The following is a 26,324-nucleotide window of genomic DNA, read 5'->3' as shown; positions in this document are numbered from 1 at the left end:
CAGAGTCATGTACTTCAGGTCCAGAGAGTAAAATTCCAGACCAAGATTTTGTTTCAACCAACCAGTTGAGCATAAAGAGCCACAGTCACAGTATTGAACTGGTTGGTTGAAACAAAAATCCTGGTCAGGACTTTTACTCTCTGGACCCAAATTACCCAACTTAAACTTACCCAAAAATACCTTAAACTCATTTAAATTCCAACTGTCTGAATTACTGGCACTCATGAAGATCAAACAAGAACAAAAAATCCGTTGGTGATCTTCACCAAATACAGAGAGATCTCAACTTGCATGCCTACAATTACCTTCTTCAGAGTTATGCCATCACACTAGTATTAAGATTAAAGCAGGCTTTCAATCGTAGGTAACATCTTAAGAACCCACATTCAAACAGTGAGAGAATTATCTGCCAAAACTTCAAGAAAACTCCAGCTGATTACTTCACTTACCCTAGCCCAAGTCCTCAACCCCAGATAACTTGTATGGGATAACCTGGGTAGCAGAACCGGATCAAAACAATCCACAAGCACCCCGGACTTGTAGAAATGACTGCAGCAGAGGCCAGAAGATGTGTTGGGTGATTTCATACTGAAACTCATGTTTGTTGAACTCGTACTGTAGCAAGGCAATCGGTGGCCATTTTGAAGAACATTATTACTCATTTTGTTCTATTTTGTATATTGAAGTGTATATTGTCATGTTAAAGTAAAACACAAGATTGCATGATACCGCTATTTTTCCACATCATTATTACTCCAGAACTGATTTACAGTCACTTACAGTATGTAACGTTAAATATACATTTCATATTTCAAGTGTGGCTAACAGATCCTGCAGACCACATGTGGGACCTTCTCAGCCAGAGATACCTTTGAAGGCTTGCAGGTCTGTGCTAACTTGCTTGTTTGCATAACATGTTTGGTCTGGAATGTGAATAACGTCGTCTAGAAAGTAAATCCGTTAGGGATGAAAATTCACTAAGTGATAAATTTTATAAAGTCTTGTTGAAAAGGCATTTTCAGATGTACACCCAAATTTGCACAACAAACCCACTTAAACAGATAACTTTAGAGATTAAGTACTTGCCTAAATGTGTACCATGGACCTGTCTCACAATTTCAATCAGCTAAGTGCTCCTTACTGTCAAACTTAACATTAATATAATCCAAAATATACAGGGCACTAATCATTTAAAGATCCTTTTATGAAAGTTATGAAAGGAAAAGCACAGGGGTACTGGAGATGGAGCAAAGAAAGATGTTAGCAAGTGATGCTGTCTAACATTGCTTGTGGGCAGGTGTATGACCTTGTCTGGCTGGAGAGAGCAGCTCCAAAGTAAATGCAGACTGGACTTGAACAAGCAAAACTGCAGAACAATGGGAGCGGGAGCGTGCTGGACTGTCCCAGATGCCAGGCTGCTCATAGACACCTCAGAGACCATTTTTATAAAAGATATTGATGATCAAAGACGTGGAAAATGCAGATGCTCGGGCTGATTAATCTCTGGTGTTCTATACCAACCACACCTATTTAACAGACACACTCATCCCAAAATATGTACATACAACCATTGCACAAGAATAAATTCAAGTGGAAACTAAACATTACTGCTACATTAAGTAAAAATAAACTTCTTTCAATAGCCTTATTTATAAATCACATACATTCACTCCTATGAAAAACCACTCATCAATCACTAATCACTCATCAATCACTGAGGCTGTAACATGTCATGACTGTTTGTGCGACACGCGTCTCTCGTTCCCAGAACACTGTGTGCAGTAAGAAACACATTTTTCCAAAGTGCAGGTGTCATTTTATTAAAGAACAGTAATAATTTTGATAGGTTCTTTACACAGAGAAATGTAAAACATGTTTCCTTCACAAAACAAAGTGTCATTTATTTTTGTCAAAGATATAGACAGGCATCTATTTTGGAATATAAACAGTGAAATGATTGATACGGGTAAACTTATTCAAACCAGAGTCAGGTGCAACATAAAACCGTTCACAAAACTGTGACCTCATATAAAACATTTACCAAATACTTCTAATTCAAACATTTTAGAAACATCCACAAAAACAAAGTACGCCACATTACTTAATATATATTTGCTTTTTGGGATATAATGTATATTCAAGTGACAAAATGTTGGCTTTTCTTTTAAAAACTCAATACCATATAATCATTTCTTTGTTTCTTTTGTATGTTCTTGGATACTGAGTCAACGAAATGTCTTTCCATTAAACATTTCAAATATAACTCATATACAAAATATATTCAATTAATGTTAAAAAATAAACGTCTGAACAGATTTCAGCACCTAAATTTGGTTTTCATTTTCTCTCCATGTGACAGATGTCCCCGTAGAAAAGAATACTACTGTAGCTGACTGTGTTGACACTGTCCACAAAGAGGTTGGTGACATCATAACGTACGTCAGGAAGGCTTTCGGGTGGAGAAGCAGGTAAAGACTGAGCATATTAAGTAAGCTCTTTGTTCATTTAATTGACTTTCAGATGATACCATTGCCTGGGTAACCCCTTACATGTTGAAAATATTTTCATGGTCACCAGGACTTAGGGGCCAATTCTATCACCATATCCATATAGTACTATGGACATTACTGATAGACAAAACAGGAGCATTTAAAAATAGTTTGGAGTCATAATTTAGCATATTAAAACCATAAATAGCATATATGTGTTAACAAACATTAAATTATTCAAGCTACAAAATATTTTGAGGGAGGAGCTTATTTTGAGGGCCACAACCTAAATCTCAGACATTTGTAAGTTACATTGAATAAATTATATCTGCGGAAGCCTTACAGTACATTACTTTATGGGGGATCTCCTCTCGCCTGCTGTCATCCCAAACCAGTGACCCAAACATTGAAATGTGAAACTGCATTTAGAAATAAAATGCAGTCAGAATTTTCATGTGAAGAAACCCACTAATTGTACAGTGATGTCATACATCGTTCAGAGCTGTTTGGAAAGATAAATGTGTTATGTAGGTGGTCTGTAAAGATATGGTAACAGTTCACTTAGTATTGGGAATAATGTATCTCAGATCCTTTGAGGAAAACAGACTTTACATTGATTTAGCCATCCAAATGTATGGCTGCAATAACTGAGATAACTGAACTTAAATGCGTTAAGTAAAAACTGAAGGATTGCTAATAACTGAACGTTTTGAAAAGCTACGACAGGCTACTTCCTTTTGACCTCTGGCACTGCAATGAAAAGAAGAGCAGGAAATGGAAACAGGAAAATGTCTCTGAGTCTGTTCCACACTCTGTGGTACTTTTACAAGTTGGGGTGCTTCAGGACAGCTCTTGTGAAGGCAGCTTGTAGACTCAAGAACATCACCCACCCTAACAGATGTTCTTTGCAGCAGTTTGTTGGGTCACTTATATTTAGGGTTACAGTGACACGACTGTTGTGACTGCATGTAATATTCCTTGTCACATAACGTAAAAAACTTCTAAATAAATAAAGAGAGAATCTCGTTAAATAAAGACACTTTAAAATTTCTTCTCATTACATGGATAGATATTTGGAATTGTTGTTGCACAAACATGTTCCTGGAACATTTTATTGTATATACAAAAGAACATGGCTTTTTAAAGTCTATTATATGTATCCAGAAGATGAACACACAAGTTCGGGTCTTTACATATTATACAGAGGACCAGCATCTCTCTCTACCATGCCTGTACTCCACAAAGCCTCTGTTATCCAGCCTTCAGCGGTGGGCAAGTGGGCAGACCTGGTCTTGCATTGTATTTATGCTAAACCTTTCACGATGGCCATCACCAAACTTTTCTAGCATGAGTTCATAGTAAGCTGTTCTTTTCAAGAGAACTTGGTGTGTCTTGACAGGTTGTGTTCATTTGTGGCTTGATCTTAGCAGAAGCTATTCAATCGTTGCATCTTTCTGAAGGGTAGATTAAAAAAAACAGACCTGGGATCAGGTGACTTGGAACTTAGATATTTGAAAAATATTTGTGATCAGTGTGAAACTCCTCTTAGGAGATAGAGGGCAAGGCAATCCTAGGTTTGGTTTCTGAAGCTGTAAACCTTCTAAAACCTCCTAAAATCTATTTTGGTGCAAGTATGGCTGCTTCCATAGCACAGTTCCACAAGAGCCATTGTAACATTGCTCTCACAACAGCGTTCCACTCTGAGATGGAGGGGAATCCCTCATTCATGCTATTTAGGATGAGTAAAATCCTGCTATGTCAACATTCATTGGGTACAGTTCTTAACACCTGAATAATACTGATTACTAGCTTATAACCTTCAATTGACTTAGTGACCACATTGGAAAAAAAACTGTAGTATGACAGAATTACCATTCACTTGACCATTTTGAATTCCACTATGTTTTACTTCTAACGCTTATTAAGGGTTTGAGATTTCTATTGTAAAAAAAAAACTACATCTTCAGCAGGTCCCTCTTCCTCTAATATTTCTTGAAACTTTGGCAAACATACCCATGCACTTTGTCACAAAGAAAAAGCATGAAAACCTGTCTTTCCTTATTGGGGGGTGTTCCTTTGTCCTGGCACTGTCCTCTGCGTTGCTGTGCCTCCCCCCGGCACTCACTCATCCTTAACAGCGATCATCCTCGTCACTATCGCTGACCGGCTGGCAGCCAGCAGATCCGGACTGACTCAGGCGTTTCTGAAAATGCCCATTGTGGACCTGCCACGTGTGCCGGAGCGGCGGTGCCGAGCTGATGGTGTTGGATCGTCCCAAACTTGTCGCCACTGCAGCTTCGAAAGTGAGAGTCTCCTCAAGGCCACTGGAGTCCGGGCTGTTGTACTCCTCGTGCAGCGGCAGGTACGGCTCAGAGATGTAGCGGTGCGGCGTAGAGAGGTGACTCCCCTCTTCCCCCTGGCAAGCCCCAGAGGCTGCTCCTCTCATCTGCCAGGAGAGGTCCTCGCTCTCCCCACCATCATGGGTCCGTGGACTGTCCCCGTTGTCTGAGGGCATGAAGAGGTGAGCACGACACACCAGAGGGGAGTACGAGATGTGGGGGCGTGGCCGCGAGGGCGTCTGGGGCAGCTGGCGTCTACTACGGGGGGTTCCTGAATCGGGAACCAAGTTGTCCGAACTGTTCGCCTATGGAAAATACAGTTAAACCTGTCACCGTTTAGAATGGACCTACAAGCCTGGAGAAGGTAGGAGTGACTAAAGACATGGAAAAGTAGTACAAAAATGGAGGACATTAGGACTCAAAATCGTCTCTAGAAGCTGACTGACTCCAAGCCACCACCGACCTGTCTGTGCGGGACACAAGCCCGACCCTCGCTGGGCGACCGTGATTGGCTGCGCTCCCGTGACTGGTGCTGGCTCCTCTCCTCTGAGTTGCAGCGTGATGTGTCTGGGGACAGCAGGTGGCGCCGCTCCTTGGACCGCCCCCGTTCCCTGCCTCCGTGTTGCTGGTGGTCTGCAGCAACAGTGATGAAGAAAGATGAATTAAAGCGAGACTGCTTTACACGGTGTCCTAAAGAAAGGTATTAGACAGAGCATGAGAAACCGGGGACGGAATATTAGGGGTAATACATCCCGCAGGAAGTACAGCCATTTAGAGCAGCAGCGCTGATAATGCAGATGAATGATAGACTGACCGGCTCCCCTGTAGTTCCTTTGCCGTGGCCTGTAGAGGCGGTCAGGGCTGACCCGTTCCAGCGAGTACTCATCCTGCCACAACCCATTTGCACACTGGTCGCCGACTGTGGAAAAGGAGCGCTTCATGGAACCACGCTCTGTCCCCAGCTGCTATACAGACACACGGAAAAAGGCACAGCTGCAAACTCAGCTCAACAAAACCACAAATTCCATTACTCCATCATTAGGAGCTGTTGTCTGTCTTTGTAGAAACTATCGGAGTAGTGTGGGAACCATTTGCAAAACACTCTACTCTCTGACACCAGGCTAGGGACCATACCAAGGGCTCTTGTACTGCCTTTGCATTTTATGAAAGAGATATATATGTGATCGTACCTGTGGTTCTACTGCAAGTCGGGGCATCGAAGAGGCACGTATAGATACTCCCCTCCCTGGTACTTCAAGAGGAGCACCCTGTCTAATCTTTGGGCAAAGGAAGTGATTAATCTCTTTGCACTCCGGCACCTATGGTATCAGAGAAAGAAAGATAGAATGAGCTGTGAAGACTGGGGCAAGCATGGAGTAATACCACAAAATGGCCAGGAGGGGGCAATCACCGCTGGTGTGACACATGGGTAATGAACGGCCTTCTTTCTACATGGACTGTAAAAACTCCAATTGGTTCAAGTTGCTAAGATTTTATGCTTGCAATATTTCTGAATATGATGTCCATTCATACATCAAGCTAGATGGAACCGGAGATCTTCAGAAGACATCCATCCATCCATCCATCCATCCATCCACAATCCATCCAATTGTGAAGTTCCCCCTCCCCCAAAAAAAGAAACAAATAGATTTTTACACATCAGGCAACAAGAATACGGGAAGATGGTTAACACTTATATAAAAAGATTGGGACAGAGGTTTTGTGATGAGACCTTGTCACCAGACCACCCATAAAAACCTCAAGTGCTCAGTCATGACATAAGCCAAAAGAAAACCATAGACAATTTACAGAGGACAGCATTTCATGGAGAGGAGGTTAACGATGATGTGATAGGCAAAGAAAAGAGAAGGAGGAGAGAACTGATGGCACAATGAATAACAACTTCAGAGCAGTTTGAGGAGAGGGTCTCAGAGGGACTGGTACACAGACGGTCCCAGTGGAGCAGCAGTATGTATGCTATGGTTGTATGAGATCCAGTGTTTCACTGGGCTATGTAACAGACCATGTTCTACTCTACATCAGTGATTCTCAACCTGATCCTTGGGAGTCCCCTGATGGCCCATGTTTTTGTACCCTCCCAGCTTGCAAAAATGTCGACTGCCTAACAGCAAGCTGGAAGGGAGCAAAAATGTGGACTGTCTAACGGCAAGCTGGAAGGGAGCAAAAACGTGGACTGTCTAACAGCAAGCTGGAAGGGAATAAAAACGTGGACTGTCTGTGGGTCCCCAAGGACTGGTTTGAGAAACACTGCACTACACGATGGTACAATGGTGCTAATTACAACAATAACCAATAAAACATACTGTAATGAAAGGAGAATATTAGATATATTTTTTATGTCCTGTGTCATCGTTTGGACAAATAAAATATATAATGACCAAACAATTTTGAGAGAAGTTCAGCTTTTTTGGAATTTTATGCAAAACTATTGTACCATGTAAAGTACCATGAAGAATGTGCTAAAATATTTTAAAATATTTCTTATTTGAAGATATTTATAAAATTTTAAGTATTTCTTAAATATTAACTTAGCAATTCATATTCTTTAACAATTTCATCACTGAAGCACTGAAAGAGTGTATAATGACCTAGATGGGTCCCTTTTTTAATATTATAGGGTAGATTTATTATTAATTTAAAAAATGAATAATGAAATAGTACCATACACCATCCATAGCAGTTTTGGTGCTGAGCACATGGTTGGGGCTGGCAAAGGTGGGTTAGACTCTGACTATTTTAGGCATCTTTGGAACTATTGTTTAGCAGTAGATCATGTGACAGTGTTATTCCATGAAGCTTTCTGTGGTCTCCTCCCTACCAGAGAGTAGTGGTGCTGGTGATGGCGGAAGTCATCCTTGTCTTCCACATCGGGGGTCCTGGGCTGCACAAACAGTTCCTGAGGGGAGATTGGGCTGAGGGCCACAAAGCCACCTCTGGTCCTAAACAGAGAAACCAGGGTGGAGAAATTCAGATATTCCAGGATTCAGAATCGCTTACTCTTGTTTGGTGTTTCATATTCACGTGTGCCACTCATATTAAACACGTTCCCGGTATGTGGTTTGTGCGAAACCCGAAATCGAGAGCAGTTTCGCAGAGCTTTGTACCATGTGACCGAAATCTAAGACATGACAGGTGTATTGATGCTAGACTGGAGAATGAAGAAACATGAAGAGTGATAGTTCTGTGTCTCGCGGGATATATCCATTCTGACGAATCTGCATGCCTGGTTTCACCGGTAAGACTCTGGCTGTTCAATAAGAGGACACGGTTGTCTTATGTGGTCTGGACCCACTATCTCATTAATGAGGCAAAACTCATTCAACTGCATCAGCTCATTCGGAACTTCTTCCAAGCTAAACTTATACCGGTGGTTTTTAGCAACAAAACAACAATGAGGTGGAGGTATGTTTTGATTCCTCAGTATCTTCAGACCATTAAAATACCATGTCCATGCAGTCCAGACACCCTACTGAGTAATAATGTGTCCATTTTTGGGCAAAGACCTATAAGTGAAGTGCAAATATGGGCTTTAATTAATAAACAATTACAGGGCTGATCCAGCGTTGTGCGATATGAAAGGCAGAGCTTTGGCACTGGTGAGGATGTCTTCAGGAAGTGAGGATGCGTCCATACGCTGGAACATTGGAGCATGTTTCTGTGGAAAATAAAAGTAGCGGTTAGCTTTGGTGGCTGGACCAGGAGATCAGAGGCCACCTGAGAATCATCATGTAGATGTGCTCAGTTTTGTATGCTCTAGTTACATCCAGTTTGCCAATAACCATGAAATTTCAATCGAAAAGGGGCTCCTATAGCACTAATGAGACTGGTGTGATTGCAAGAAGGAAACATAGTGGATCTTCTACCTGTTCTTCCAACTGCTGCCTCAGCTTCTTGGCTTTGCTCTGCTTGTAGTAGTCCATAATCATCATGGCCGCGTAGATCTTTCCAACTGTCATGTCGCTGGCTGGAATGAAACCATGTCATTGAAACCATGTTAAGGTTAGAGATTGAAGATGTCAGCAATAAACCTGCAGTAATAAAACCAAGAGGCTTGTTTTAATATCTGCATAGTAGACCAGTTAACCTCTTTCTAAAGAATCCTCAAGGTTATTATATGGTAGGAGAATATAATGACTGAACCTACAAATTCCCCAGTGCTGTTTTGTGTACATTTATTGATTATACTAATTATACACCATATTTTTGTAGAGCTGTTTTTTTTAATGATAACTTTGCAGTGAACCTTTATGTAGAGGGACAAGCAGGTCCAAGGTCTTCTGGGAAAGATGAGGCCAAATAACATTGATCTCCTTCTGCAGCTCAATATCCATTTGGCCACGGTCCTCTTCTCCTTCACACGTGAGAGAGAAAGAGAGAGAGAGAGAGAGAGAGAGAGTCAAACAATACTGAATGTGACCAAATACCATTCACTGTACAGGATGTAACTTCATTTAAACACGTCTCACTTAAAATTCCACACAACACACATCAGTACCGGAGGGATCACTGTGTTCTGACTGAGCCATTGATTTCTGGTGAAGTTCTGCTGTTTATGATCTGTGTTGGTTCTGGGTGCTGAATTTGGTGGGCACTTAAAACCCTCCTTTCAAATGTCTTTCTTGTATATGATTATATGAATTTGAGTTTCTTATTGTCTTTTTACGTGGATAGCTAGCTGTTAACAATCCATAAGTTAGTGTGAAACCTTTGGAGTGGTGAAAACATCCACGCAACATGGGGACTGGAAGATTGAACGTGGGATTTTATTTGGTACCCCCGCTGCCTTGTAGGCGAAGTAAAGGACAACCAAATACATTTTTTTCTCTCTAATTTAAACAAGCAAAGGCATCTGTTTCAGAGAGAACAAGCTTACTTTGCACAACTATCAGCTAAAAATTCTTCAACCTCCCGCATTTCACAGTTCGACATGACAGAAAGGATACCGAGCCCATCACCAACGCTGTTTCATACCTATAGCTATTTTGATCTTCAAGGCAGTCCGGATGAGAGCCATCAGCGTGGAGGTGAAATGGACCGACAATTCCTCGTCCACTGGCATGTTCATGAGCATCAGCCTCTGGTGATATTCACACAAAGGGAAAATCGTGACCTTGACAGAGGCATGAAGACTAAACCAGCTGTCAGTGGTTAGGAGCACAGATGAAGGAAGAGGGGAGCTCGCAACGGGAGTATCGCTGCTGCATTGTTATGAAGATATTTGTTGTAAAGACAACAAGAGCAGAAGGGGAGCAAAAACTTGCAAGAGACCTTGAGTGAATGACTGTCCTTCTCTTTGGGTGTTTAGCTTTCTACAAGGTCTCTCTTAAAGAAAAAAAAAATTCTTCTTTAATATAAAAACCGCTGTCATGCGTGGCTATAAAAACATAAATACTGCAGTTTAAGAAAGTACAGAAGTTAACAGAGACTGAGTACAGGCATCTGTGTTTTGGTTCAGTATCCTACTAGATAACTAGCAAGAATCTAAGAAGCTCAAATCTTCACAGTGCAGCAGGAAATGTTATTATTGTCACTGGACCATTTTTAGACATACGGACCTCATCACAATCACGGATAAGCATAGGGAAAGGGGGCTTTTTACCACACAGCATGCAGGAGAGGAGCATGTTTTCTTTTCTCTAATGCCAAGGTCATGCACATAGCAAGACTATGGAGAGCCAGGCAATGAGAGAGAGAGAGAAAGCAGCAAACGCGTAGCCATTGGGATAATGACAAGGAATTATGGCTTTGGGAGAAATACTACTGCATTTGGACTCTCACAAACATGGCTCCACGGGACTATCATGAATGTCTTTCTTGTTGCATGTAGTGCCGGGTTACCAAGTCGCCCCTTACAAAAGATGGGGTCAAAACACCTTACAGAAAACGAGCCCCAAGTAAAGGCAGCACGGCTGTAGCAGGACAATCACATTGCTACTTTGCTGCAGCACAAACACAAACGGAAAACCATATATAATACTGACCCAAAAATCCAACAAAATTTAACTCAAAATTACACCAGTTTTATGTATAACGGTACCCCTTCAAACAATCTTCCACTGGTGCTGAGATCGGTGGAATCAGTGGAACTGTTTAAATGTAAGTTCAGGGCGCACTTGTTTAGGATGGCAATTGGGGTGCTTTTGCTTTGTATATTTTTTGTTTAGATGGCCATTGGGGTGGTTTTGCTTGGTGTATTTTTGTTTAGGGTGGCCATTAGGGTGGTTTTGCTTGGTGTATTTTTCGTTTAGGATGGTCATTGGGGTGGTTTTGCTTGGTGTATTTTTCGTTTAGGATGGCCATTGGGGTGGTTTTGCTTGGTGTATTTTTCGTTTAGGATGGTCATTGGGGTGGTTTTGCTTGGTGTATTTTTCGTTTAGGATGGCCATTGGGGTGGTTTTGCTTGGTGTATTTTTCGTTTAGGATGGCCATTGGGGTGGTTTTGCTTGGTGTATTTTTGTTTAGGATGGCCATTGGGGTGGTTTTGCTTGGTGTATTTTTCGTTTAGGATGGTCATTGGGGTGGTTTTCCTTGGTGTATTTTTCGTTTAGGATGGCCATTGGGGTGGTTTTGCTTTGTATATTTTTGTTTAGGATGGCCATTGGGGTGGTTTTGCTTTCTGTATTTTTGTTTAGGATGGCCATTGGGGTGGTTTTGCTTTGTGTATTTTTGTTTAGGATGGCCATTGGGGTGGTTTTGCTTTGTATATTTTTGTTTAGGATGGCCATTGGGGTGGTTTTGCTTGGTGTATTTTTGTTTAGGATGGCCATTGGGGTGGTTTTGCTTTGTGTATTTTTGTTTAGTATGGCCATTGGGGTGGTTTTGCCTTCTTGTACAGTACTATGTGATGCTCATCGGTGAAACAAACTATAGAAATACATTTTACTTAATTGCTTACTTGTCTTGTAATAGTAGTGAATTATTGGAAAATGCAGTCATATCTCATGTCCTTGGCAACACTTTTTTAGACCTACTGTTGATTTAATACAACTTTATTGTTAATGTAAATTAACTGAACAATACAAACACGAAGACTTCCCGATATGTACAAAAAAAAATAATTATACAAATAAAAAATAAGACAAACAGTAATACAGGAACGATTTAGACACACAGCCCCTCTGTGTATTTTTGCATGACCCCTTCTCCACCAAACAGAAAGCAGAGCTCAGCTTTTCAGAAGCGATTCACGGAGACTTCATTCCTCAGTCTACCTTATAAGCCACTTTGGAAGGACATTTCTTGCCGAGGCCTAGCGGGGGCGACATGTTGGTCAGCATCTCATACATGTCAGTGTAATGAATGCGCCCACTGGGGAGATGCCAGGGAGCAATGCAGATGAGGAAGAGGAAGAACAGGGCAGGCATTTCCAGGGGAGAACCGAGGAGGGGGGAGGACATGGAGGAGGAGGAGGAGGACAAAAACAGGAGGGGAACATCGGAAAAGGGAAGAAATAACAGAAAAGAGGTTATTCACAGCAAGTTATATAAAAACAGAAAAGAAGGGAAAGAAACCAGTCAAATGAAGCATTGTAGTCGTTCTATGCGATTTTAGCATAGAAACCAAAGGACAAAGACCTCAGGTTGACCAAAGGAATGACTGACCAGCCCATGTGACCTGGGAGCTCATCCTGTGCTAACATGCTGAACAAGCAAGGCGATATGGCAGGGGCGTTACATGCACTAAGCACTGTCCCGCCCCAGCCCTCATCAAACCCCAAACCTCAGTTCATGACCAATCATGCCCAAGGTTCCTAGAGAGATCAGGGTGCAAAGACTGATGATTTCCAGTATCCGAGCCAAGAATCTGAGTCCTTGGGTGAGGCTGGAGACTTCCTGTACAGGGAAGCCTCTTAGTGACAATCGCAATGTGAGAACTACAGGGAATAGTGAAGTAAATATGAAAGGGTATCCAACCACACAGTTATTTAAACTGCTATATATCAGAGTATGTAGTATTTAAAAATTTTAGAAATGCATTTCATGTTTAGGCCCCCCAATATTTAGATGTACTCACAATGTCCCCCTCAATATATATTATAATTATAGCCCTGGTTCCACCCAATGTTGACTCCATGGCATGGTCAACCTTGACTCATTGGAAGGCCAACTCTTTGCACCACAAGGCCACATCTCAGTCATTCCTTGGCCTGGAGAAAAAACAATTTCCGAACAGCGCAGGTGAACCAATGGAAGGACTGGCGGCAGAGGAGCGGGGCAGGGGGTTTGGAGGCACTGGGTGCTGAGGCTGAGGGGGTGGCGGGGGGAGTTAGTGGGGAGCCAAACCTTGCACGCCACCCTGTAGGGGCAGTTCTTTCCAAAGCCCAGTGGAGGCGAAATTGTTCGCACTACCTTGTACATCTCCTTATAGTGAATCCTTCCACTGGAAAGAAAACACATAATGTTAGGGATGCAGGGTTTGCCCTCTACTGGGCAATGCAGGAAAGAATGCAAATTCTTCCTCGGCAGCTGGACCTGCAAAGTGCCAGGACAGAGGAATAACAGCAGGACACAGCACCACGATGAGCTGTAACCACGGCCTGCATCACCTGTGAGCATCTATCACCAACCGAGCTCTATCTGACTCATGCCTGTACCCTGCCATCTGCACTGGGCTGTGTACTTCCTGTTTGGTTATTTATTTGTTTGTTTAATTTGGGGGGGGGGTGTTGTGTTGGACAACAAATATCCCCCCCTTGCGTCATGAATTAATAAAGCTAAATCTCCACTATGTGGAGATTACTATCATCTCTACACTAACTGTATGGTGCACAAGCACTGCAACATCATAACAGCAACTATAACATTTATGGTTTTCATCCGTCTTGTAGCTGCGTAGATAGTCCCGTGTTGTGGGTAGGGGGTCTGGAGCCTATCCCAGGCAGCACAGGGAGTAAGGCTGGGATCACTCTGGATGGGATGCCAGCTCATCGCAGGGCACGTACGCACACAGAGAAACACACGCTACAGGGAATTCAGAAACGGCAATTCACCTAACTGCACGTCATCGGATTATGAGAAATGACTGGAGAGTTTGGAGAAAACCCGTGCAAAATGGAGGGAACTCGACACACGCAGAGTGGCCACACTGCCAACCCTGGAGGTGCGAGGTAACAGCGCCGCCCACTGAGGCGTCGCCCACTCATTGACGCTCTGCCGTTAATCTGACATCATTCGCTGATTTATAGCCCTGGCAGTTCGATCCAAGTGCCATTCATACTTGAGAAACTGCAGGCTCCCTTAGTCAAACATGTCCTTTGGGTGGACATATGGTCCGATGTGTACCACACAGGAGTGAGAGTGTGGGGGCTCACAGCACGGGGCCTCAGGCCCAGATAACTGATGGTGTGGTTCCACAGAGAAGGGAACGCGTCCAATGAAGACAAGAGCCCAGATGCTGGCCTGTAGAACCTACTGCCGCTGGCCTGCGTGCAAACACAGCAAGCTAAATCCAACCATGTACTGAGCAGAAGTTCAGGAGGACACAAGATCAATACCATTCCATGAAAACTTCACTGAAGCCCCAGTCAGATGTCCACCAAATTCATTTATATTAATGACAGTGTTACATGACATTCATAATGCTTATGCTCATCTCATATTCATATTTAAACACGGTCTGATTTGGCAACAGACCCGTGACAGGATTTCAGGAAAAACAGATTTATTTAGAATTTTCATAAAATTATGTGCAAAAGCTAGAAAAACACAAATCTGAGAAAATCATAGCCAGATTATAGGATTAGATGCTGGTATGAATGTGTTTTAAACATCTTTACAGGCAGTCCCTGGGTTAAGAATGCCTGACTTACTGACTCACGAAAGGACTGCCATGAAGCCTACATAAAAAATTTGGGTTAAATACAATGGTTCATAAAAACAAATGCATTGTTCTGTGCCGCTCGTGAAAACATTGCACAGCTTCAGCGGTTCGTCGGCTTGAGGTACAGAACAGTATCGTACGTAGCTACTTTTACTATTAGTGCATACTATTAGCAACTCACCAATTACCTATAAATCTGACTTAGAGAACAGATCCTGTTCCTAACGTAGGGACTGCCTATACTGATATTCAGCGAAAATGCATGTTTTATGATAAAATATTTCGCAATTACAAAACTAGTGATCAACTGATACCAACAAGAAAAATTTGCAAGTTGTTTTAATTGGCAAACATGAGTTTGTAGTGTTGGATCACTGAACATTGTTTTTAAAAGTGTATTTATAGACAAAGGTGTACGAGAACCGTGTTAGCAATGCGAAAATATTAAAGAGCATATTTGTTATGGTTTAAGTAGGTGGTGGAGAAATACAACGGCATCAACCAATGAGGCATGATTATTTCAATGAGGCGGTGATCCACCCTGCATGGATGCCGGACAGCATCATGTTTAGGGTATATTGTGAAAGGTTGTCGGATGCTGTGACGGTATGACGACATTACCATGCTGCACGGTCGTACTCCCCCCAAATGCGCACAAACTCGTCCAGGTGATGTGGGCCCAGGATGGAGGAGTCACGGGTCAGGTACTCAAAGTTGTCCATGATCACAGCCACGAAGAGATTCAGCATCTGCAGAGAGTTTAAGCACATGCCCAGTGAAAGGTGCCATTACTGATCAACCTTGGGTGTTTCTCAATATGCACACTTGACCGTGCTTGTATTCTTGTGTACCCATATTACATCAACTTCAACTGCCGGAGACCAGTTCCAATACTCAAGAGCAGAAGTAAAGAGGAGGTACAACGTAAAAATCCACGGGTGTCATTCTTGCCCCGCTCCAAATATCAAGGACACATTGGTTGCATCCTCACCAAATGAGATCAATCCCGATGATTCACTGTGCCCCGAGTGTGTTCTTGGAAGGCAAGTTAATAAGAGAGGTCTTGTCATCATTCTTATGAACCCTTATGAACACTTGGTATTGAGAAACACCCCTTCTCTTGTGCAGCCTTTTCATTTGCCCGTTTGAGCACGCTCACCAGGAACGAGCTGAAGAAGATGAAGGAAACGAAGTAGAAGTAGGCGAATTCTGTGCCGCAACCCGTGTTCTGGTCAGAAGCTTCCGACGTGACAGAAGCATTGAGACTTGGCTGAATCGTGCTGTCTGCCTCACATTCCTGACCACCCAAGCAGGACAACATGATCTCCTGCCAAGATTCCCCAGTCGCGCTCCTGTTAGGAAAGCAGCACAACAGCCACAGACACCAACAGAGCCTCCACGTTAAAACCAAAAGAATAAATGTGTTCACTGATACATACTCAGGCTAATCCCCCAACCTGAACAACAGCATCAGTGCACCGAAGAAGGTCTTGAAATTGTTGTGCCTGTTGATGGTACGGTCGTCTCTCAGCTTGATGTTTCCAAACACCTTCGGTGACATTTAGGAAGCATTCGAATGAGCCTGTTGCGCGAAGCATGAATTTAGCAGCCAGGACTGCAGCATAAGTGAAGGAGTCTAAGCCAGAGCTTACCTGCATTCCAATAATTGCGTATATAAAGAACAGCATGGCAATGAGCAGGCAGACGTAGGGAAGTGCCTGTGACAGGAAGAGAAAGACACTGTTTTCAAATCTCCTTTGAGACAATATCATTGAAATGGTTCTTGATGCATGTCTTGTACCACATGCCATTTGGCAGGTTCGGTCGTCAGGCGAGGGCAGCTCACCTTGAACGATTGAACGAACGTCCACAGCAGGATGCGTATGGTGTAGCCCTGTCTCAGTAGCTTGATTAGCCGAGCTGCCCGGAAGAGCTTCAGGAAGCTCATGTTGAACGTTTTCAGCGACTCGGGGGTTGATAAAAGGCACAAGACAATTAATTTACCCGAAGGGGTGGCAAACAGAGAGAGAGAAATGCATGCCTGTTAGATGCAGTCAAACGCCAGCATCACGATGCAAAGTGCTAAAAACTTACCAGCCAATCAACCACTATTTCGGTGATGCTGCCTAGTACGGTAATAAAGTCAAATATGTTCCATGTGTCTCGAAAGTAATTCTGTAAAAGAGGAGGCAAGCTGTAACCGTGGCAACTGGGGTGACTGACAGTATGAATTTCTTGATGAGGCAGACAAAGGGAGTTTTTCTGTAGACAAAGGGAGCTTTTCTGTATTGCTCGTTGAGGATCCAGTTGTTCGCAGCAGCGTACCACAAAGCCAAAGGCCAGAATCTTCAGGATGCACTCCAGGGAGAAGAGCATGGTGAAGGCTGTGTTGAGGTGCTTCAGCGCAGCTTCGTAATTTGTGGGTGCCAAATAGTACTGCAGGGAAGAAGTGGAAGGAAGTGAGGAAGCAAGAAGGTTAAAAGTCACACAACCTCCCCCTGAAACAAATCAGCAGTATAAAATATTGCAAACTAGGATACTGGGGACACCTTTGGGGCCATCTGAGAGAGGCATTCACCCTTTTAGTGTGATTTATGGCTCCGTGTAACGCCAAGGGTCCCATGTGGACTGAGCCAAACTGGCCTTTGAGCATGGGCTAGCACAGAAGGCATCCCCTCACTTTAACGGCAGGGAGAAATTTAGGAAGTATCTGTGTCTTCTGTGTGATGCAGGGAGAATTAATGAGGGCAGGTGAAATATCAGACGAGGGGTTCAGATCATTATTTAATAGGCACTGACTCATGGTGTCTGACCAGACTGTCTGACTCAGTGCCATTTCTAGGACTGATTGCTTACAGGAGAGAGAGCAAGAGCGAGAGAGAGAGAGAGAGAGAAAGAGAGAGAACGAGAGTGAGAGGGCGGGAGGGAGAGAGAAGGGAAAAAGCTGCAACAGGAAACAGGAATGGCTTTACATTTAACTGATCTTCCTTGTGCGGGACACTCTTTCCAACTATACATACTATGTGTTAGCAAAGGTAATCAAAATTATGGGAATGGTTGCCAAGTTGCATTGTTACAAGGACAAATAAAGCAAGTGAGAGAAAGGTAACTAGAACATTCCACTGTCTTACCTTCATCATCAGGACGACCGTGTTGAGAGCGATCATGGTCAGCACGGTGTACTCAAAAGACGGGGAGACTACAAAGTGCCACAGTCTGTACTGGAAACTATGTCTGTTCTGGGGCATGTAGCGAGTAAGTGGCTTGGCACTAATGGCAAAGTCTATACAAGCCCTCTGAGAAGGATAGAGAGAGAAGGAAACAACGGAAAGACAAGCCTTTAGCTGGAACAGAACAACTCTCCAAGTCCATTTCCATTCATGTCGCATGGCTGTGAATTGGATACGCAGCCGATATAGGATCACATATAAAAGTCATAGGATTAGATTAGATTGGAAAAGATCGGATTTTTGTATCCACATTAGGCTAAAAAATCATATTCGAGTCACTTCAGCCTGGTAATGTGAATGTAGCCTTAGACCCTGTTTGTCATGGACTGGCTGAGAGAAACTCTTTGTAGATTCAATGGTACTTCTCCATACTGTGTCATTGTGACTTAACAACGTGCCAAAGAGAGGTTCACACTGTGATGTAAAAGTGTAGAACCAGACACATCTCACTCATATGCATGCTTCTGGCTGTGGGAGGCTGCGGTTAGTCTATGAGAGGAACGATGAAACTCCTGGGAGACAGTCAATATTTACGGAGGGACACTTCCCAGGGGGAAGCCCTGCGATCCCAATGAGTTTCCATGGGTCTCCACATCTGAACACTGGAGGAGTTCGACTTCAAGCCTCTGGTGTCATTTTTATGTAAGTGTAACATTCCACCAGCAAACCATAAACATACACAAACACACTATGAAGAGCCGTGGATTATACTCTTAAAGCCTCAAAAATGTTTATTCTCTGTGTTGTACGATCCTGTCAATGTCCAACTATCCTTCCATTTTCTGGAACCACTTGCCCTGTTCAGCGTTGTGTGGGGTCGGGAGCCTGTGAGCACAAGGCAGAAAACAACCCAGAATGGGGTTCCAACCCATTGCAGGGCACACTCACACACCTATGGGCAATTTACTACCTCCAATTAACCTCATTGTTTTTGGACTTTGGGGGGAAACAGGAGTACCCAGACGGAAACCCAAACGCCATGACGGAAGAGGGAGACCGTAAGCCAGGTCTCAGAGGTGAGAGGCGACAGCCCTAACCACTGCATCACCATGCCGTCCCATTTGTCAATTTTCCAAGATTTCCAAAATAAAAGCAGGTCTTCATCTTTACATTGCACAAAGGAGACTGCCTCTGTTTGGTTAAAGACACTAGACATAAACAATAGGCAGGGCACATGCTCAAGTTCCATTTTTATTGCAATGTAAAGCATTGCTTGCTTTTATGACAGGTTGATCCTTTTCTAATTTGTAGTTTTTAAGGGATTCCTGGTATGTGGTATAGGTATGCATATATAGAAGGTTATTAGTAAACATATATACTATTAATATATATAAATATATATATATATATAAAAGATGCTTCGATCAATAGGCCATCAATCATTATCGGCCGATATTCATTTTAAATAAATTGATTGGCGCTGTATATAAAGGCCGATCAGAAGCGCCGATTAGATGACACGATATTTAAAATTTACGTTGTTAAATTGATAGGAAGCCTATACAGTGGAAACCACTTGTAGTGATCACAGTTATAGTGATCGCTGTTTATATGGATGAAAAAGCCTGGGACAGAATCATTCCTGTACAAATACTGTTTAAATAATTCACTTATAGTAACGCTTATAGGCATACACACACACACACACACACACACACACATATATACTGTATAGTGCATATTCCGCATATATAAATCTTATATAAATATAAAGCAGTCACCTCATTCTTCTCTAAACTGCACTCCTCCATCATCTTGTCCCCTTGCTCTTGGAAGGTGATTATAATGAGGGCCACGAAGATGTTGACGAAGAAGAATGGGAAGACCACAAAATAGACGACATAGAAGATGGACATTTCCATACGATTTCCTCGGCTGGGACCCCGGTCCTCCTCCGTCACGTCTACAGAGTGCTGCAGGACCCTGAATCAGAGGCGAGGTAGAAAACCACCTTTAACAAGTCAAACGGCAACATGAGATGGGTCATGACTAGAGTTTTGTGCACCTTACTCTTCATACAAAATGATGCAGTCACTCACTGCGGCCAGCCTTCCCCGGTTGACACGGTAAACAGGGTGAGAAGGGCCCAGATGATGTTGTCGTAGTGGAAATCATGTCTCTTCCATTCCCTTTCCTTCACCTGCTTCTTATCCTTCTCATAGTCAATATAGAAGCCCCTGTATGACACACAATGACAATGACTTGGATGAGGCATTTGTCAGAACTCAAAAAGCACACAGGAATACAGGACAAGAGGCGACCCTATTGCACAAAGCATGCAAACAGACCTCAAGCTGGCGGAACACGTCTGGGACAAAAAAGAAAGGCGACCACTTAAATCATGGAGTCTATTGATGCATTAAAGAAGAAGATGAGTGCAAGACCATCCAGTTGGTTTTCAGGAATGAGTACAATTTCTTTCACGATGCTTTGTGGCCAAAGGCAGGCTAACACATTGTTCAATCACTTTTGATTCATGAAATGTACGACTAGGACAATGGAGTCCTAAAGGATGTTGCACCATGCGTTTGGATGCAGCACATTTGGATGGATATGATAAAAGACTCAGCAGGCACCTACTGGCAGTCTTTCTGTGTGTCCTTAGACCCATCTGTGCAATAGAAGAACTTCCCTTTGAAAAGCTGCACCGCAATGACGGCAAAGATGAACATGAAGAGCTTGTAGACAATGAGGATGTTGAAGACGTTCTTGAGGGAGTTCACCACGCAGTCAAACACTGCCTGCAAAGGAAGCCAAGGAGAGGATACAGATACAATGCGAAATAGGTGGAGAAAATGCAGTAGACAGGGGACATGGATATTATCTTACATACTGAATGTGAAAGCAATTTACATCGCAGTTAGACGACTGTAATAAGGCCATTAGGTCAGAGTTCCATGGAAACCCAGACATTCCGGATGTAAAGGTCTAGGCTCTTATCACAAGTGATTCATTCTTATATGAAACCACTCCTCTCTGAGAGGAAGTAATTATATATTTAAAAAACACCGTAATGAAAACCTTCCTTGATCCACAACTGGCCAATAATTCTTTCTCTCGTTTTTACCAGCCCCTGGAGCAAAAACGAGTAATTTTTCCAACTCATCACACTAATATCAGCTGAACTTTGTTCAGTTAGTAAGTCATCCTTCTCTTCATTTCCCCTGTATTCAATAGAGCCTGCTTTGCCCTGAGAGGAAAGGGATGGGTAAGTTTGGGGAAAGTGAGGCCAATTAAACCTTCTTCGGTTACTCCAGTTTATTACACTGTCAGTCTCTCTTTTTAGTTTTCTAGTTGATAATACAGCCCCCATATGGAGAAGATAGAAAGCTTCTTTATTTAAGCACAATATAAATGCATGATGCAGTGCACTCACTTTTCCCACTTTTATACCTACAGGGCCATTGCAGCCTGCCTCGGTTGCTAAATATTGTTCTCTGTCATTTTTGCAGCGACCTTCCAGAGGGTGAACATTTCCCATATCAGCTGAGGTCAAGAATCACTGAGGATCGTATCTCTAAGGTGCTAAATGGACTATTACTGTACAAATCATCTTTGCTGCAGCCAAGGTGCTTATCTGCCCAGTGTTAGGGAGGTCCCATGTGGACTGCACCATTCCTACCCATAAAGAAGACATGCTCAAAAAGTACCTTGTGGACACATGGTCCAGCTTGGCCTTTAGATTTTTGGATGGTAAGGTGAAGCTTTAGATTCCAAATCTAGTGGATGGTTTTGCAGGAAATACTAACTACCTGCTGGTTTTGGCCACATTGGTCGCACTAGTCACCCAGTGTTTGCATGCCTACTCCATCTCTCTGATGTCTCCAGAACAGAGAAGATATTTACTAAGACATTTATAAGACATGAAATGAAATTAGGTAAACCGGCATTTCTGTAGTGTGTACTGTATGTGCACGTATGTATGTGTGGTCCAGTTTCCTGTCCCCATAAAGGAAAACTCTATTATATAAAAATCAGTGACTGCAATGAAAAAAAGCTAAAAATGCAAAAACTGCAATATGTTATTTTGTTACTTATGGTTATGGTTAGGGCTGGGTAGGGGTTAAAGCTGTCATAGTTAGCATTAACATTTTTTTCCATAGAAATGAATGATCCATCCCCAAAAAGATATGGTTACATGACTCTGTGTGTGTTTGTGTGTGTGTGTGTGTATGTATGTGTGTGCGTGTGTGTGTATGTGTGCGTATGTGTGAGTGTATGTGTGGGTGTGCCCTGTGACAAAGTGGTATCATATCCAAAATGTTACCTTGTCTTGTCCTCTATTAGACCTGGGATAAGTTCCATGGCCAACCCAAAATTTATTTTGTCGTAAAATATTCATTTTCTAAATGATTAGCACTTACTGCATTTGAATGGACACCAGACAAGCTATTAGTCAGATGTACCACAATCATCATTACATAGCCACAGTCTTTTGAATGAGATATTAATGTTTGGATTCATTCAATTAAATGATCGGTACCACTTTACCCGAAAGGGGTTCATGTAAATTAATGAACAAATATAACCACTGCATGAAATACATGAACCATTAATGATGATTGAATATAAATCAGTACATAACTAACACTAAGTTTCTTAATACATTAAGTAAGAGTGTACTACTACATTATTTGTGCCCCCTCAAGTGAAGTGTTACCAAAAGATCTGATGGGGTAACCACTGCAAATATATGAATGCACCTGTCTTTGTTTTAGCTTGCTCTGAATTTAGCTATTGTTAATGACATGTATATTGGTGAATTATAACTCGTTTAGCCTTTAATTCACACAAGGTTACTTCATTCCTCAACACGATTCGGAAGACATCCGGCCTGCCAGCTTGACTGTGTTGCCTGTAAGCTACGCCTACCTACTTGAGCACTTCGGGAAACACAATTGGTCCCTCGGGCTTTGAATTTGTCAGATGAGGGGGTGTTTTTTTTTTGTTTGCTGTTGTGGAGGTGTGAGCTTTGTCTCTAAACATGGAGCTGGGCAGAATGAGGCTGGTACTTCTGCATGGGGTTTTATGCATATTGAAGGCCTACGGAATGAAAGGAGATGTGTGGCAAGTTTTAAAGCCGTAATCCACCCAGACGAGGCAGAGGCAAGTGGTGACCTTCAGCACCCATTACTAGTCCAGTGGAACTTATCCTGATGGTCCATCCCAGTATGGCAGGCAGGCGCAAAGCCCAGTATGTTCAGAGCAGTAACTTTTTGTAAATGAAATCCTTTGAAGCTGATAAAATCATATTTGTTTGATTTCACACATTGTATGTCATCATGTTACTGATTAATGTTTGTAGGACTCTGGTCTATACAGTAGTACAGTACCTTCAGTTTGGGGAGTCGCTTTATGGTCTTTAGAGGCCGAAGGACACGCAGGACGCGAAGAGACTTTATAGTCTTGATGTCCCGACCTTTGCTATTCCTGCAGACATTGAAACACAATCAAGTAGATCCACCTTTTTCGTGAGAAAATATTTAAACCCATCCATGAATACCTTGCATGGACGTGCACCTGTATTTCTGAGGCAATGCGATACACATTTCGATACATTGCTAATGGTACGACACATTAAAGATACAAATTAAGCAATTACAATGGCTACAGTATACAGTGCGATTCACCCCAATTGCAAAGCAGTGTAATGCAACACTGTGGTCGGGAATTATAATGACCCCCAGAAACATTAATGACACAATAATACAAAATTAATAAAGCAAAATGATTTCACTCACTATTCTACATTAATACATCGGATCTTTGCTACGATTGCCGATATTCAGGGAAAAAAAAACATGTCGTGTCAAGTTAAAAAAGTTAAAAAGAAATGACAATAAGGAATGGAAAATGTTTTACCCAATCACATTCCTGGAAGGTACGCAGCAATAAAATCAGAAAGAATAACAAACAGTTAAAATGTAAGCAGCTATTCACAGACCAGAGCTAAATAATGAACTGTACTATAAGAATAAAGTTTCATCATAACTTTCTGTAGGTTATGCAGTATGTGTAACGTTACCAAGACTCCCACCTGCACCTCAGTCAGTCAGAATCACCTCAGGGTGTCTGCTTGCTGGATGCATACACATCAGTTGCAATGTGCGATGCACGTTGGTTCCACATTGAGGCAATGACATGACCGAAAGTCGGGGGACTCACGTTAGAGCAAAAGCAATCAGAGCCCCCACCACCACAATGAAGTCCAGGATGTTCCACAAATCACGGAAGTAGGAACCTTCATGTAGGATCAAGCCTTGGTCGATCATCTGTGGACATGGAATGCGGGCTTACATTAGCTAACATTCAGCCTCCACTGTAACTGCATCCCAGCCAATGATAATAACACCAGGTTCCACTGGGTGGGACTTAAGGGCGTCTTTGAGTGACGTCAAAAATAGGTTCAACAGATCAACTAGAATCTGGGTGCTGTCTGGAAATCACGACTGAGACCTAAAATGTTCATCGAAACAAAGAAAGTTTGTGATAAATAACTATATATGGTGGATATTGAACTTTGATTAAAAATGAAAAACAGCTGCTTTCGTTACACAGAAATCATTTAAAATATATCTGAACATTTTTAATTAAACTGAAGTAGGTCATTTCACTTCCTCTGGAAATCAGCACATACACTTTTGAGAGAAAATATATCTGTATACAGGAATTACCCACCTTAATTATCATCTCAAAGGTGAAGACCCCAGTAAAAACATAGTCAAAGTAACGCAAGACCTGCAAAATGCAAAGGGGAAGCATTCGTTCAGTCATGCATCTGGAGCTACGGGGACATGTTGCACTGTACAGTATGTGAGACAGTTCAGGTGAACTCTGCAAAGCAGTGCAATGGTTTTCACTGAGTCCTCCCAAGTTCTTCATTTACTGCTTATAAAACCAGTCCTAATAAAGACCTTACAAACCAAGTCTGAATTTTTCATGTGTTGTTTAATCTGTCATCCAATAAAAATCATTACGCAAAGAAACCTAATTGTGAAAATTCACGATACAAAACAATATGGAGTCGTCAAGCAGAGAGAATGATTCTATGGTTGTCTCACTTCTCATGAGTTGGAATGAAATAAAGAAGATACTGGAACTATCAATTTCACCTGCTGATATGGGAACTGCAGAATTATCCCACTTGTTTCACAGTGTAGTTTAGAATGTCAGTGGTCCAGTTTGATAAGCTGCTAACAACCCTGGGACCACACCAATGTTCGTGACCCAGCTGGTCCTGACCAGCAGCGGGCGGTATGTTTAAAGTTGACACACACACACATACACGAGTTTAACTGCTAATCCAAATCGTGCCATTGGAAAGTACATTCTAGGTGATCGACAGATCTTCAGTGCACAGCCCCCAAATGCTGCTACTGTACACACATACAAAATTATGGTCAATAATGTTTGATGGATGCAAAAAAATCACATCTGTTCCAAAAAATTTAATGACGGACGAAAGGTTTGAATTTGGTGTGTGAACGTGATTGACAGAATGTGAGGTCGTATTTATTGTTAAACATGTGACAATTTTGGACAAAAAAATACAGACTTGAAATGGCCTTAAATCAAGTGTTTGCATGTCGTAAGTGTTTTTGTTGCAAAAAGCAGTCGATCTCCATGTAAAATTCACTTTCGCTGCAGCCCTGAATAGCATAAGTGGGTGGGATGCAAATGATGGATTCACTACGGAGAACTTTCAGTATGTACTCCTCACAAATGCAGGAACAAGACACGTCTGTTCCTGCCTGAAACGCTGGAATAACTTCTGTTATTAACGGTTTCCGTTGCAATGGCAAGTCCATTTCAGCACCACAATCGTCGATTACAGTAACACACATTCCACTCGTGTCTTACACTAATTGTCTATCACTATTCATCTTCATTTTTTGCTCCCCCCACCCCTCCCCCATCTGCTTCCTTATAGCAGGTGTTCAGTTTTTCTCCTCGTAATTTCAGTTATCCTGCTGAGAGTCTCCCATTTAGTCCTGACAGGGGGGTCTTTAATTGACAGAGCCCATTAACTCAACCGTTATCATGGCTGAGTTGATTTGAGCAGAAATTTCAAAACTTGCGGTACAAATACAAACTAATTTGATTTCATCCTGCAGTGGAGGGGGTAATGTTTCTCTAATACCTTAAAATGATTATCACCATTAAAAGGAGTATAAACCATCTGCATTAGGCCATAACTGCATATCTCCTTGGTTTTTAGTGAAGGAGGAAGGACAGCACCCTTGTACAATGACAGCTCTTCAGAAACAGTGACGGTTGCAAAGATAGCTGAGGCACACCCAGTAGCCTTTTGGTAGGTTTGCTGCGATGCCCTAAATGGGATGAGTGATGTTTGCTCAGTGACAATGGAACAGCATACTGATGCTGTAGCCTCGTATGAAAGTGCCGGGGTGAGCGCGGGCTGGCTG

At 42.4% G+C, this 26,324-nt stretch overlaps 1 protein-coding gene across 3 annotated transcripts in view; it reads right to left on the bottom strand.

Annotated features, from left to right (window-relative positions):
- Positions 1 to 1,875: 1,875 nt before the first annotated feature.
- The window catches only part of LOC125708848 (voltage-dependent R-type calcium channel subunit alpha-1E), a 149,491-nt gene continuing 125,042 nt past the window's right edge, over positions 1,876 to 26,324 (bottom strand). For all 3 annotated transcript variants that reach the window (XM_048976693.1, XM_048976694.1, XM_048976695.1), the window contains 24 exons: positions 24,577 to 24,636; positions 24,064 to 24,170; positions 23,232 to 23,328; positions 20,479 to 20,639; positions 19,938 to 20,075; positions 19,620 to 19,821; positions 17,800 to 17,964; positions 16,994 to 17,104; positions 16,763 to 16,843; positions 16,515 to 16,634; positions 16,321 to 16,386; positions 16,126 to 16,217; positions 15,828 to 16,020; positions 15,290 to 15,417; positions 12,061 to 12,157; positions 9,821 to 9,926; positions 9,093 to 9,200; positions 8,713 to 8,813; positions 8,398 to 8,504; positions 7,668 to 7,788; positions 6,019 to 6,147; positions 5,643 to 5,793; positions 5,292 to 5,461; positions 1,876 to 5,133 (listed from right to left, as the gene is read on the bottom strand). In XM_048976693.1, the coding sequence (XP_048832650.1) occupies positions 4,621 to 5,133; positions 5,292 to 5,461; positions 5,643 to 5,793; positions 6,019 to 6,147; positions 7,668 to 7,788; positions 8,398 to 8,504; positions 8,713 to 8,813; positions 9,093 to 9,200; positions 9,821 to 9,926; positions 12,061 to 12,157; positions 15,290 to 15,417; positions 15,828 to 16,020; positions 16,126 to 16,217; positions 16,321 to 16,386; positions 16,515 to 16,634; positions 16,763 to 16,843; positions 16,994 to 17,104; positions 17,800 to 17,964; positions 19,620 to 19,821; positions 19,938 to 20,075; positions 20,479 to 20,639; positions 23,232 to 23,328; positions 24,064 to 24,170; positions 24,577 to 24,636 (3,324 nt within the window). In that variant the 3' untranslated portion in view covers positions 1,876 to 4,620. The remainder of the gene's footprint in view (positions 5,134 to 5,291; positions 5,462 to 5,642; positions 5,794 to 6,018; positions 6,148 to 7,667; positions 7,789 to 8,397; positions 8,505 to 8,712; positions 8,814 to 9,092; positions 9,201 to 9,820; positions 9,927 to 12,060; positions 12,158 to 15,289; positions 15,418 to 15,827; positions 16,021 to 16,125; positions 16,218 to 16,320; positions 16,387 to 16,514; positions 16,635 to 16,762; positions 16,844 to 16,993; positions 17,105 to 17,799; positions 17,965 to 19,619; positions 19,822 to 19,937; positions 20,076 to 20,478; positions 20,640 to 23,231; positions 23,329 to 24,063; positions 24,171 to 24,576; positions 24,637 to 26,324) is intronic.

This window comes from Brienomyrus brachyistius, chromosome 15 (assembly GCF_023856365.1).
Source record: "Brienomyrus brachyistius isolate T26 chromosome 15, BBRACH_0.4, whole genome shotgun sequence".
Taxonomy (NCBI): domain Eukaryota; kingdom Metazoa; phylum Chordata; class Actinopteri; order Osteoglossiformes; family Mormyridae; genus Brienomyrus; species Brienomyrus brachyistius.
The sequence above is the reverse complement of the archived record's forward strand: the minus strand, read 5'-3'. Positions and strand labels throughout refer to the sequence as shown.